Source organism: Labrus mixtus, chromosome 15 (genome assembly GCF_963584025.1).
Source record: "Labrus mixtus chromosome 15, fLabMix1.1, whole genome shotgun sequence".
Taxonomy (NCBI): Eukaryota; Metazoa; Chordata; class Actinopteri; order Labriformes; family Labridae; genus Labrus; species Labrus mixtus.
The window spans coordinates 7,312,593-7,326,168 of record NC_083626.1 but is presented as its reverse complement, the minus strand read 5'-3'; the positions used below and the strand labels follow the sequence as shown (position 1 = coordinate 7,326,168).

The 13,576-nt window shown below is 41.5% G+C and overlaps 1 protein-coding gene across 4 annotated transcripts in view; it reads right to left on the bottom strand.

Annotated features, from left to right (window-relative positions):
• prex1 (phosphatidylinositol-3,4,5-trisphosphate-dependent Rac exchange factor 1) overlaps window positions 1–13,576 on the bottom strand; it is a 101,442-nt gene that overhangs the window by 49,230 nt on the left and 38,636 nt on the right. For all 4 annotated transcript variants that reach the window (XM_061058274.1, XM_061058278.1, XM_061058275.1 and 1 more), the window contains exons 7-10: window positions 10,488–10,621; window positions 9,018–9,133; window positions 7,140–7,289; window positions 1,628–1,775 (exon numbers count right to left, since the gene is read on the bottom strand). In XM_061058274.1, coding sequence (XP_060914257.1) covers window positions 1,628–1,775; window positions 7,140–7,289; window positions 9,018–9,133; window positions 10,488–10,621 — 548 coding nt within the window. The remainder of the gene's footprint in view (window positions 1–1,627; window positions 1,776–7,139; window positions 7,290–9,017; window positions 9,134–10,487; window positions 10,622–13,576) is intronic.

Here is a 13,576-nt window from a genome sequence, read left to right as displayed (position 1 = left end):
CCAACTAGCTTACAGAATACTCGCGACTATAAAAAAATGTGATTCGGCAAAAAAGAACTCCGATGGGAAACGGAGAAAAAGACTGTGAATAATTTTTTCCGGGAGTGAAAGACCAACGATCGTTTGCGATTCCAACAACAATATTTTATCGCGCTTCTTTTGGAACGTACACGGACCTTCATCATACATTTATCTTTATCGTAGTGTTTGTGTTGTTTAAAGATTTATATTTTAGGCTTTTTCAGCCTTTATTGTAGAGATAGGAGAGTGGAAAGAGTCGGACAGAGAGAGTGGGGAACGACATGCAGAAAAGGAGCCACAAGTCGGACCCGAACACAGGTTGTCCATCCCGAGGAACACATCCCCAGCACATGGGGCGCCTGCCCCAACCACTTGGCCACCAGCGCCCCTCTGTTTGTATTGTTATTAATAATAATGTTGTAATATATTGTAGTTTGTCTGTGTCAAACTTTAGTGGTAGAAACCGACAGCCGAAGTTCATAGGGGGAGTAAATAACAGGGAGCTTCACCAATCAGACGTAGCTGTAAAACTCTAGGATTCTGGGTAGTGTAGTTTCCCCCCTGAGATCTTGAATAAATCATGTTTTTCTTTAAACAAGGTTGATATCATACACACTTCTCTTCTACAGGAGCATATACCCTCGTTTCACACTCAGGTAGCTCGTGGTTATGACATTATGGGGAATAATCAAATCAGCTATGTAGAAAACGAATGGCATTTTTACATGTTTTAATATGTCATGCTCTGACAGGGATATGCAGTACTGCTGATTGTTCCTTCGAAGGTCTCAGAATCCAGACGGCTAATGAGGCACATTTGAATGGAAAAGAAAACCACCCAGTCCAGGACTTCAAACGATACCACCAAGGTGGAACCTGTCTCCCAGAAACACCATTACATCTTTGAGCAACTCATTACATTTAATTCTTGGCAATGGCTTAATAGTGTTATTGTTCATTTCATTTACTTAAAATAACATCTACAGATAGGAGGTGCATTTAATGATTTGTAATATACAGGGAAGCCATGCTGGTAGTGTTACAGTCGTTAATGGTCACTCCCTGGTTTCTCTTTAAAAGTCAAACCATCACTCGAAGTCTTAACTCGTTATATTTTTTTTATCTTTTCAAGCCAGTGCTTGGAAGAATCTTAATTGCTGCTCAGGATCTCTGGTGTGTATGTAGAGACTCTGAGGGAAACTTAAGATAGTCTCTCATTCTCCATTCATTGCATTGAAACATCAAGGGGACTGAGGGGACGGGCTTGTTGCAGAGCTTCAGCTAAAGGTCCTCCGCTAATGAAAGTCTGGGAGTGAGATTGTGTGCTCACTGGTATTAGTGTGTGAGCAGCAACTGGGTCCTTTCTGTGACCCGTTTAAAGAGGCTATGAGGGGGGCTCATTACAGACCAGAGTATGAGGGGATAAAACTGTTTAGGCACTCTGCCAGGACTTGAGTGGACTGGATGGCAGCTCTTTGAAAACCTGCTGATCTTACATAACAACTATTTGTAAAGATCTCCTTGTGAACGACACAGCAATTGCAGTCACATTCTTGGGAGCCAAAGAACGCAGGCAATGAGAAAGCAAAAAAAAATAGCAACTCACTTTCCCATGAAGCACTTGGGAACAATACTGAGCTTCCGGCGTCTATCCTTAATGAGGTGTCGACTCTTGGTCATCATCATGTGGTAGAGCTTCTCGCCCTTCTCGGCAATCATCACATAAGCATCCCGCTCCATTCCCAGTTTGAGACCTTAAAACACAAAAGAGAAAAATGGAGCGTAAGAGGGTTTGTCACCATTAATATCAATAGACAGCTTGATTTTGCCAAGTAGGACATGTTCCTGCACCAGCATCCCACACTGTGATCCTGGACAAACATTGCAAACAACAATTCACAGTCATATGAATTCTCCATTGTGATCCTCTTTACTTTTTCCTAAATTTCTATTGGTTGGATTCAATCCCCTCTAAAACTGAACACATACCCAGAGCTAGGGTTATATGAGCTCCTGCAGGGTTGGGGACTTGGTATGCAAGTAAACAAGTAAGCTTGCCAATAAGCAACAATATTGTTCACTTGCATTAAAGGAGAAACATGACACTATACACTTTAAAATCCAAATACAAGAATATCAAGTTATTTTTCTGCAATGCCTTTTCAAAATAATTTCAAACTAGCTCATTGGCAAGCTTGTTAGCATAGCATCCCTTGTTAGCATAAAACCCCTGCAGTAGCTCACAAAGCTACAGTTTTAGCTAAGTACTAGAACTATATATAAACTATAAACTATAAAATGCTGATAACTTAAGGGTATGGAGTTGAGGATATTGTAACTAACTTAGACTTTGAGAAGTCAGCAAAGCACAACATCACTTTGAAAGAAGTGCAGAAGCAGAACAATGATGATATCAGAGGGCTGCCATTCATTAAGCTCCATGTTGGTCCAGCACTGCGATCCAGGAACATGTCCTACTAGTGAAACATCACATGTGCACTTTGCTGTGTCATCAATGTCCAAGTCTCAGACTTTAAAAGACGCGTTTCTTTTGACGGGGATGTGAGAGTGAAAATAAATGAACAAACAAAATCTCAGCACAGCACAGCGACTGTGTCTTAATGCCAAGAAAAATACAGCAGACCCATTACTTGATTTTCAGAGCCATTTACACATCAGGGCCAAAAGGTAAAAGCTGTTATGGTGCTGTAAGAGGAGACATGCATGCCTTTGGCCTGGTTGTGTTCTGGTATTGTGCAGAGGGAATGAGGCAAGAACAGAGCATGGAGACTCAAGTCTGCTGCAAACTTTTGGTGTAGATGTAAATCTCTCACAGACAAGCAGTTTTCAGGAGTTCAGGAGGGCAGTGTGATTCTGATCTTGTTTTTGCGTTGGCTTGTAAACTATTATTCCTTGATTGTAAAGCAGAACATGTGAGGGTCCATTGTCAACGCCTGCCACCCGACTAGAACCTCTCTGTGAGTACACTGTTTGAGCTGCTTAACCTCAACAAGGGGTTTTGATGAACTTCTGAACCGTACTGTGAGACTTTCTGACTCGAGCGGCTCAACCCGGCTGCACTGTGACTCCCTAAGCTGCTTAACTCCTCTGAGAGGCAAAGAAATCTGCTGAACTCGGCTATTAAAGTATTCTTATACAGACATCCAAATAGACTTCATAAAAACAAATATTTGTGACACCTGGAAAAAGAAGTCCAACTAAAGATCTTAATCACTTTTCAACTAGCTTGCTTCCTTCCAGAAACAAAGAAGCTGAAAACTGTCAGACATCTATCGTTGAGTCTTGCAGACTTGCTTGCATCAGTGAATTTTACTATTTCATGCAACTTCTTCATGTTGTTGTTTTTTCGCACAAAGTGTGATATTGTTTCGCCTACAAATCTAAACTGCTGAACTTGCTATTTCCTATTCGGAAGCAGATTTATGTGCATGCTAGAATTTAGCAGGTATTTCCTTGCAGACTTTGCAGACTCTGCAAACAGTGAGTGATCCAATGGACCACATTTTGTTGTAGGTTTTCACCATTTTTATACATTTTGGAGGTTTACTACTTGGAGAGAAATGTATCCCCTTTTTTAGTGTAGATAACCAATCAGTGTTGATAGGAAAAGTAGTGTCAAGAAATCCTTCAGTGCATGCTATACTGACAGAGCTGTGCATTTACAAGGATGCATTGGTGCAAGCAGTTGCAGCCTCTGCCTTGAACCAGGTCTGCTTTGTTCTATCGGCCGAATATGTAGGAAAGGTAGAAAGGCTAAATATCCATGTCTTCAAAACAAAAGTCATTAATATTCTCTGCACTCATGAGAGACCGTTTTCTGTTGTGCAATGTACCTTGCAGGTAATTGCAGGGGTTAGAAAAATCCACACCTTTATAGCCGGTTAGCCTTGTTACAACTAAGGACTTCAAAATCTATCTCTGGTGCAGTGAAAATCCTTCCAGTATTTTCTGTGTATTGCAAACTATGCACTAAGTGGAAAACAACAAGCTGCATTTTGCCACTTTTGATATCTAAAGGTAGAGCTGAGTGGAGACTATGGGGCCGGAAGTCTGACCAGCTAATAGAGACCGACAGGATGAGACAAACAATGTATAAAGTTACACGGTTAACTCTTAAATCCAGTTTTCCCATTCAGTCTTTTGGGGTTCTGCAGTGGCAGCCCGTGATGGAGGTGGGGTTAAATTACATTTGACAGCAGCTGGAGTAGACTTAAACAATGAGTGTCATTGAACAACAGACGGGGGGCCCGACCAGAGCGGAGGCCCCCTCAGCTTCTGCTCCAGCTGTCAGAGTTTGTCTTGTGCCGCTCCTCGTCTAATACCCTGTCGCATTATCTTGACCCACGCATTTTGACCAACACTTCCGTGAAAACAGTGATAAGACAGAACACCTCCAGCTGGCAGTGGTTGAACAGAGGGAGGGGTTCAGGGGAGCTACATGTACGGCAAACGGGGAGGGCTACAGTGAAAAAGGTCCCATTGAACAAGGCGTGTCAGGGAAGGAAGTGATGCATAAAGAGGCAGAAGTTTAAAAAAAAAAGTTGTTTTATTAGATTTATTGCGGTAAAACTTTATCATTTCGATGTCTAGACTGTAGTTAAGAGGGAGAAAGGGAGAGAGCAGAGAGTAGGGTAGAGAGGGTAATAGAAAGAGAAGGTGTGGGGAAATTGGGCACTGTGACTGATCTGGCATCTGTTAGCCTCAGGTCGATTTCCGCTGGGTTGAAACTTAACACCGCGGGCTGCAGCACGCTCCTCCGTACTTATTTGTACTCTGAAACCCTTTCTTCACAGGATCAGATGACGCAAACTCCGTGTGGATGCTTGTTTAAAGTCAAATTAGGAGGACTAATTCACAAAAATGCTAATGTTTGTGTTGAGTTACGCTAACATGCCTGCGCAGCTTAAACCTTTTTTTCTGTTATTTCAAGCCAAGTCATGCTAATGAGCCAATAGCTTTAGGGATCCTGTTTAGATTTTTCTTTTTTTTTTAGCTATCAATGCTATCAGATGACCTATGTTGTATTCTGCCCCAAAATCTGTTTAAAGCCTCTCACACTGTCTGTAGCACACAACATTACAAAGACAGATGGCCAGTGCTGAACAGGTGGGGACACATTTTAAGACAAAAGAGGGAACTCGAACAACAAAGGGAAAGCATTTAAAGGAGCACCAAGGATATCCCTTTACATTACTAATCTGATATTATTACTGTTGTGTGGGGTGTTACTGTCAACGACTGGGGGGGGGGGTTGTTTTCATGCACATTTAGTTGACATTAAATATGCACCAAATTTTCTGCACAATCCTCGACTTCCTCCACATTTTAAATAATTAGTGAAAATGGATATGACTCTTGCAACAAACAAACACTCACATTGTGCTTGAAATAGAACCTGATTAATCAAAGGTGTGCATGACGGACTGAGCTTCATTTCCTTTTACAAGCGAATGCTTTCCTATTTTAAGCAATTGCCCAAGATGCCGTTTTTAGCACACCTGCTGTTTGTGAATGAGTCACGTCTCAACAAAAGCTTTCATCAGTAAAACATCACAGGTGCACTGATTATTATTATTTTTTTTAAAGTGAGGATCAGATTGTTAAAGCAGTATTTGTTTGGCGCACAGGTCACCCAGGCGGACTGTAAACGTCACAACGGCTAAGCCTCTATTTATGAAACAAAGGCAGGCAGCTTGTTCAAGGTGGGACATAACTGCAGGACACAAACGGAGTGTATCCAGGTCAGAAGCACAGCCACGGTCATTACTGTATGCCAGCAGAGGGGACAGTGATAGTAAGTGAATTAGAGGTGACACCAACATGTAGGCCAACATACAGAGAGTGGTGAAAAAGCCTCACGACTGCTAAACTACGTCGACTCATCAGGAATGCAGAGGCCAAAACTGGAGCCCATTAAATGTGTTTCCAAGGACAGAAACATCCGACTCCATCTTTTGTCAGTCAAATTGGATTCATCTGCTTAATACACAAACACCTTTTGTTCAATTAAGTGCCTCTGCAAATATATATATATTAGCATCATGTTTGACCTCTATTAAGCACCTTTTGCAAGACATCATTTAGCACCTTCCTGTGCGTTTCACATTCAAGATTCAAAGTGAGAAATTTGTCTTGGGCTCTTCACCCATTCTGCAGTTTAAAGTCCCTTTAGGTTTCTTAACTTGGTGATTTAACCCAATGAAAGATTTGAGTCACCTAGCAAACTAAAGCAAGATCCAAAACTGAGCTGCTCTGATTGGATGCTGTTAAAGTGATATAATGACTTGGATGCAGGTTATCCTGGCTGTAAATCTTCTGCCTGACATATAAAGGATTGGGAGCTATCTTGATAAAAACAAAATAGCTTTTTTAATGTATTAGTCATTGTCTTTTTAATGTATTTAATTGTGTATCTAGAACTGTCTTGGCCCAGAGACTCTTGAAAAAGAGATTTTTAATCTCCAGAGGTTTCTAGCAGCAGCTCAGCTAAGAGCCTCCTAACCAAGCTGATCACTGAGTGACTTGTTTTGATTCATTAACTTTAAGGGTGCACCCAAACACACATTATAGTGTTGGCCTCACTTTTTTACTGACAGGTGATATCAGGGAATGCAGCTCAACATGGCAATGAGCACACACAATAAAACGTGGTGTCAAAAAACGAAAGAGGATCTTGCAAGAAATTAAAAAAGAGTGACTAAAAATAACGGAATGGAGAGGAGCAGGAGGTACTTATTTACGCTCAAGTGCAAGTTTATGTGGTACACCTAATTAAAACTGCTGAAGTCGAACAAAACAGTCCGCCTATAAAATCAACATCATGAATGTTCTGTAGCTTTTGATTGGAAGAGCTTCAGAAAGGTGTTGGTCTTTTTAAGGAGTTTGGTGAATCATGTTTGTGACGTTCAGCTCACCCTCGTCGAAACAACTAAATCATAGACATTGCTCAAATCTGGAGGTAAAGTTTGGTGGTACCAAAGCTTTTTAAGCAAGACAACACCAACAACACTTTTTATGATGGGATTAAAAAAAAGGTTATTTCTTGTTTGACACTTTGTGAACCACAGGAGCCACAAAAGTTAAAAAGAGTTACTCACTCTCTCTCTGCTCCCGTTCCCTCAAGATGGCATCCAGCCACTTCTGCTTGTCCTCTGCATTTTTGGCCATGCAGACAAACCACTTGTTCTTCGCAGTGTTGTGGATCTTCCAGCCGTTAGTCACCGTGTAGTTATTACTGTGATAGTCCGCTGCAAGGGGGGAAAATAATCAAGCAATTAATTTGAAATAAAGAAGGAAGATATTTAATAGAGTAAGGCTGAGGGATGTGTAATAGGCCCATATTGGAGATGCCTTTTGGGTTTTGGGATGTACTTAAAACATAATTTGCAAGTCATCTCTTTTGCTCGAGCTTGTTTGTTCTCATGTTCTAGTTAAGAGAGAAAAACCACAGACACACGCTCCACGTTAGCTCTGACCTCAGTGGTAAGTAAAGGAATTGAATTGCACATAATCAAATTACAAGTGAGTAAGTTAACATTGAAGTTATCTCTAAAGAGGATTCAGCACTCGAGCGGTGATTTACAAGCCAATTAAAAAGATAAACGTGATGCACCCTGAGAGCAGAAAGACACCGTCTTTCCACTGACTCGACAAAACCTCTCCTCGTACCCCCGCTCTAATTTTATCATCCATTTAGCTGCAGGTGAGCCGCTGCTGAATAATGAATGGCCACTGGTAATGGGGTGCATTAGTCTCACACTCAAAGGTCATATAAATAGATCTGATACTTCAGGGCCCCGCAGGGAGCAGCTCCTGCTGATCTGTGGGAGTGAGGAACAGAGATTGGACACACATACTACCGAGTCTCTTTTTAGACACCGGGGGGGGAAAAGATGGATTCTAAGAAATCTTATGTAAGTACATGCTGAGATCTGTTAAGGAGGTATTGATCAGGAGGGAGAGGCGTATGAGTCAGTCAAGAGGGGATTTAAAATATTCCCCCTAAGTTTGTATTTAAATATTGGAGCAGGTTGCAGCTAAGAGTTTCTTTACCTGTGTATCGGTTAGCATTTTTAAAGAGAAATCTGATGTTTTTATTCAAGCTGTCAGCAGAGAAAACCCTCAATTTTCCCGTGTTTCATCTTCATCTTCATCTTCTCACTTGGTAGTCAGATAAGCTGTGTTCTAGGAGTTCATGCATGTCTGTTTTTTTCAGTATAGGACCACTTAGTTCTGAGAATAAGGCAGCATGTTTTTCTTTGCGGTTTCCCCTTCAACAGCCTAAATGTGACAGCCAGCATGCAGAAAAAAAAAAAAGGAGTCATGTGAGCTTGCAAAACACGCTGCCAGCGCAGAGGAGAGAGAAGAAAAAGAGGAAACATGTGAGAGAGAGGAAGACAAAGTGTTTCCACACCAGCATACGGCTCATACCGAGCTCAGCGAGGTGCCTCACAAACAAACCACAACAGCTAAACGAGCCGACTGAGGTCCGTATCTCTGCAGGCCCGCAGATGACACTTTGGCACATTGCCTCAAACAATAACAGAGCACCTTAACTTTATCACCTTTTTTTTTTCAAGGATTGCTTGTAAGCTTCAGATTTGTATCAACACCTCAGCGTATGACCGAGGAGCTGACATGAAAAGGTGGTACGTGAGGTAGCGAGCTACATCCGGTTTGAAACTAGGTGCAAGTTTGATACTCCACCCAAACTGTCAACAAGTACCTGATTCATATCCAACAGGCAGTTTCTAAACAGACGGTTTATAAACGAAGATGTGAAATAAAAAAACGACACTTCAGGCTGTTATTTTCTATCAAAGTGAACACATCAACACAGTTAAGAACTTAAAGGAAATATGTTCAGAATTAACCAAAAACGCTTGAAAAATTACAAAAATTTGCTGGGATGGGAGAGTTGCATGAATGGACACATAGACATTCCCCGAACGTAACTCTGCTGGGCAAACACAAACCTGTTCCATCCTCCACATTTTCCACCTCCATCACCTCCGTGTTGATCCTGCCTCTGAACACATAGAGGGGCCCGTTGATAGATTTGGTCCTCTTGGTGGACTTCTTTCCAGAAACCCTAGTAAATGAGACAACACTGTGGTTACTCTCAGCAGGAAAAAACATCCGCTGGTGCCAGTGCTACAGTGAGGAGAGAGCTTTGGTCTGTAACACGTTCATGCAGATACAGCTATGCAGACACATGGAGCTGTTATTGGTTTCCTTGCATAGTAAAAAGCTCGAATGTGGAAATTTGCCACAAATGTTCTGAGTTTTGTTTCTTCCCTAGCTGGTCAACAGAAATTAGAAATATTTTTTCCATGTTGTCCTTTTCTCTCTTCTTGACCCACTGCTGTGGTAGCTACGGTTTGTTGTCTGATAGTTAGAGTCTTACCAATACCAACACTGGAGCAGAAAAAGCCTCTAATCCAGCCTTCAAATCAGGAATCAGTATCTGTAAGCACGGCAGTCCAGTGTACTGATAACAACTTGTTTCAGTAGAATTAAATGATCCTTTACTTTCTGCTTGTCATTGTGGTTTAATGTAGATTTGTATAAGTGAACCACCAACCTACCAAGGGACTACAGATGGAAAATAGCCTATGGCTAAAATCTGGCATAGTTACATATTTATGTTAATCAATGTACACTGTCCCTATATTAGATGATCTTGTTTTTTTTTTTGTCATTCAGATACCCTTAGCATCCATTATTTAAAGGCTTGATTGGCTGATTTTCCTCAGAACTCTCCTCCTCTCCAAAACAGATTGATTCCCTGATTAGAACCAGTAGAGCATCAAATAAAACAGTTTCATGATAAATGTTGGTAAACATGAAAAAGAGGTGTACAGAAAACCTTCGTTCATGAAGAAAATATATTCCTTAATAAAGAAATGTCCCCCTATTCTAACTGTTTGTGCTTTAAAGAGGTTTTAATAAAGCTGCAATCTCTGCTGTCGAAAAATGAAGCCAAGTGTGAAAATGCAAACTGCACCTGCAGTACCTCAGGTGTCCACTTGGGGCTGGCTGAGAAATAAAAGGTCCCATTGATGCCTGAGTTAAAATGCCTGTTTTTACAGCAGAAATAAACATTTTTACAGGTTGGTTAAAAAAATGGTTCAGTCTGAATAGCTGGTGTTTATTTGTGCACACTGAAGGCGGGGTGTTTTAAAAAAAAACTCCTCCGTTTTGATTATATCAAGACCAAGAGTTAGACATAATTAACAGGTATGCAGGCTGTAACTGTTTACCAGGAGGATGAAGGCTGACCTCAGCTCTACCTCTTAACCTGTTTCTAAATTGACCGAAAATGTCTTTGAGATTATTACTACGGTAACCACCAGAGTTTGGCCTCAATACTCGCCTTCAGAAACCAACAGGTGAGAATGATGAAATTGCACTGGAACATATTAAACAGAAGTGGTTGTTCTCACCTGGACTTCCTCTTGCAGTAAACCAAAAGGTTGTCGAACAAGAAGAAGATGCGTTCCTGGATGTTGCCAGCTGAGATTTTGAGCAGATTTCCGTGAAGCAGCAGCTCTGTGCAAATATCAGTCAGGTTTGTTCCCTGAAGAAAGAAACAAAAAAAGGAAGGTTGAGAAAATGAGCAACATTATCACAGTAACAACAGAAGAGTTATTAAACGTCAGGTGGCAGATTTATCCACTGAGCACAGAGTCGTCACGCTCATGAGCTGCACACACAGTTTTGTTTTATCTGAGAAGAAAAATGGAAACTCTGATAACACTCTCGGTCTAAATTTAGAAGACGAAAGAAAAATAGAGTCGTCTGTATCAAAACTCGAAGAGTTCACAACCTCAATGAAACAATGTGAAATTCCTCTTTGACATTTTAAACAATTTGTTTTCATTCTGTCCTCAATGATAGGAAGAAGTAAACACAGCTGCTCCCCTCCCAACTTTAATTGAAACTCAATGCAAAAGTGCAAACATATCTGCAGGGGCACTGTTGTGTTTTTAAACCTTGGTCTTATATTTGGTTCTTATTGACTAAAAGGTATGAACAGTTTTGGAATTGCTCCAAGAGACTGATATGGGTAGGCAGTCTGTGATGACATCTTCTTTTAAGAAGTGATTGTTTTTCCTAGCAGAGGCTCAAAATGTTTTCTGGAGAGACTCAAAATATTATTGAAAGGAGCCCAGGAGATAGACCTTGCTGTGAAGGTGAGATGCTGTGACAAATTTCTCTTGAAAGCCACCAGGCTCCATTGATAAAAACGTTGATGTCACCCCACCGGACGTGGAGTTGCGAGCCTCAAACATTGCAACACTGATGTTTTAAAGGGTTACTTCCAATCTGGCACAACACAATACCAGTTCCAGTTCCAACTTGAGAAGCTACAAACTAAAACCTAGCTGTCCTACACTGAGTCTTGTCAATGCATAGCAGCTGGAGAGCCCTTTAAGCATTACTGCAGGATTTGAAAGGCCTGGAGGAGCTTTGAGTAAAATCATAATGAAAGTGTTAATTGGAGCTGTCACCTTTGGGACTCTTGTTTTAGAAACAAATAAAGCTTTAATATCTTCTTCTCAGGGTGTAAATCCAAAAGCTTCAAATACACATAAGATAAGACTGCGTGTGCAAAGAGGAAGGAAGTACACATGCAGCTAAGGACTGTATGTGGAAGTGCTTTAGTCTCGCTCTTCTCCCTGCAGCAGAACATGATGAAATGCTTTGTTCATCTGTGTTACAAGGGGGGAAACAATGATAGAAGATTTGGATGCAAAAGCCTTGTCCACTTCTCTGCTCTTATTGAAAAGAGGTTTTATCACTGGTTTGTCACTCTTGAGCCTTCCACCTTCACAGGATGTGATCATATCTTTTTTTAACGCCTGTCAGCTGTCAAATACACCACAACCTGAAGACACTGAAAAAAAACATTTGTCTCTCTGAAGCAGGGCGCTAGGCTAAGAAACCACACAAGCGCTGGTCTTTTACTGTAAACATAGCAGACTGCTACAGCTTCAGTAATGTACAGCATTTATCTGTTCAATTAAAGAGTTGCATGCTCTGTATTAAATCCTCTGAAAGACATTTATCATGAAGGATGAACAGATGATGGAGTTCTGTGTCTCATTTTAATGTATTTCTAAAGTTTAGAACATCTGTATTTACCAAACTGCTCTTTGAAGCTTTCAGTCTTTGTTACAGTCAATCTGAAACTGTTTTGCATTGTGTCATATTAACCTTTCCTTAAAGTAGCTGAACTTTAGTTACCAGTTATTCAAATTACTAAGGCATTACTCGTTTCAGAAAATCATTTTCAGAATTTTGTTTTTCTACTCCGGAGAACACAAAATGCTTTTATAGATACAAGCATGAGCAACCGTGCAGCCACATTCTCCTACCTGAGCCGTCAATTGCAGATTTAATTATTTTATCAAAATCTAAACAAGCGAGGAAAGCGAGGATTTAATTTAATGACTCAACAGAGTCCAGGAGCAGCAGAAGGTAAACATGCTGCCCGCCAAAGCTGTCAAAACATGGCTACTAAAGCATTTCATAAAAGACATCTCATTACTCATTGTTAGACGGATCATTCCCCTCCAAATCAACTGGAACTAAACACACCCATGTGTGGACTGAGGACCACCCCGCCCCCCACCCTCCACCCTGACTCTTGGCAACCACCCTCTGACCACCTCCACCCCCCCCTAAAGGCACACACACATATACATTAGAACAAGACTCTACCATTGTCTTTGATGTTTCTAATACAGGTCCACCAGAGACCCTCTGTGGAAACCCCCCGTTGACCACACCCACGCTCAAGCGTCCATAATTGATTCCCATGAGTGTACTTTTATGATGGATGTGCATCGCTTCAGAGTTCATTGAGAGAAAAATGATTCTGGGAGCTTTTCTAAAAAGGTGCATACCGACAGAGTCTGGGGGGGGGGGGATTGTGTTTCAGAGGAATCGATTCAACCTCATGTAAACTGCACTCAGCTGAGGTGAGTTGGCGGGGGCATGAGTGTGCGTGGAGGTCTATGAGAATACAGAGGTCAAGCCTGTACCATGCTCTGCAGTGTGTGTGTGTGTGTGTGTGTGTGTGTTAGCATGTCCATGTGCACTGTCATACATTTTTTATGTTTAAGAATACATGGTGGTGGTGTATGTGTGTTTATGTCGGTATATGTGCGCGCTTTCTCTGAGCAGATGTAATGCGTCTGGGCCTGATTCTGCACAACTGGCGTCCCCTTCCATTAGGGCTGGAGGTGATTATCCAGGAGAGTGGCTGCAGAGAGGAAGGAGGAGCAGAACTAATGCTGTAAGGTTGGCGGCTCGGCAGGGCGGACGGTTGGGGGGGGGGGGTGAAGTGCCTTTCCGAGCTTCTGCTGAGTAGTTCAGAGGAAGAAGACAGAGAAATTGCCTGTCTTTGCCAGCAGAAATTACAGTCTTTACGAGCCTTCACCTTTTTTTAAGTAATGGCTGCAAGCTGCGTAACGACAACATCATCTGAGTTCAGTGATCAATCATGTTCAAGCTTTCTAGACAAGGC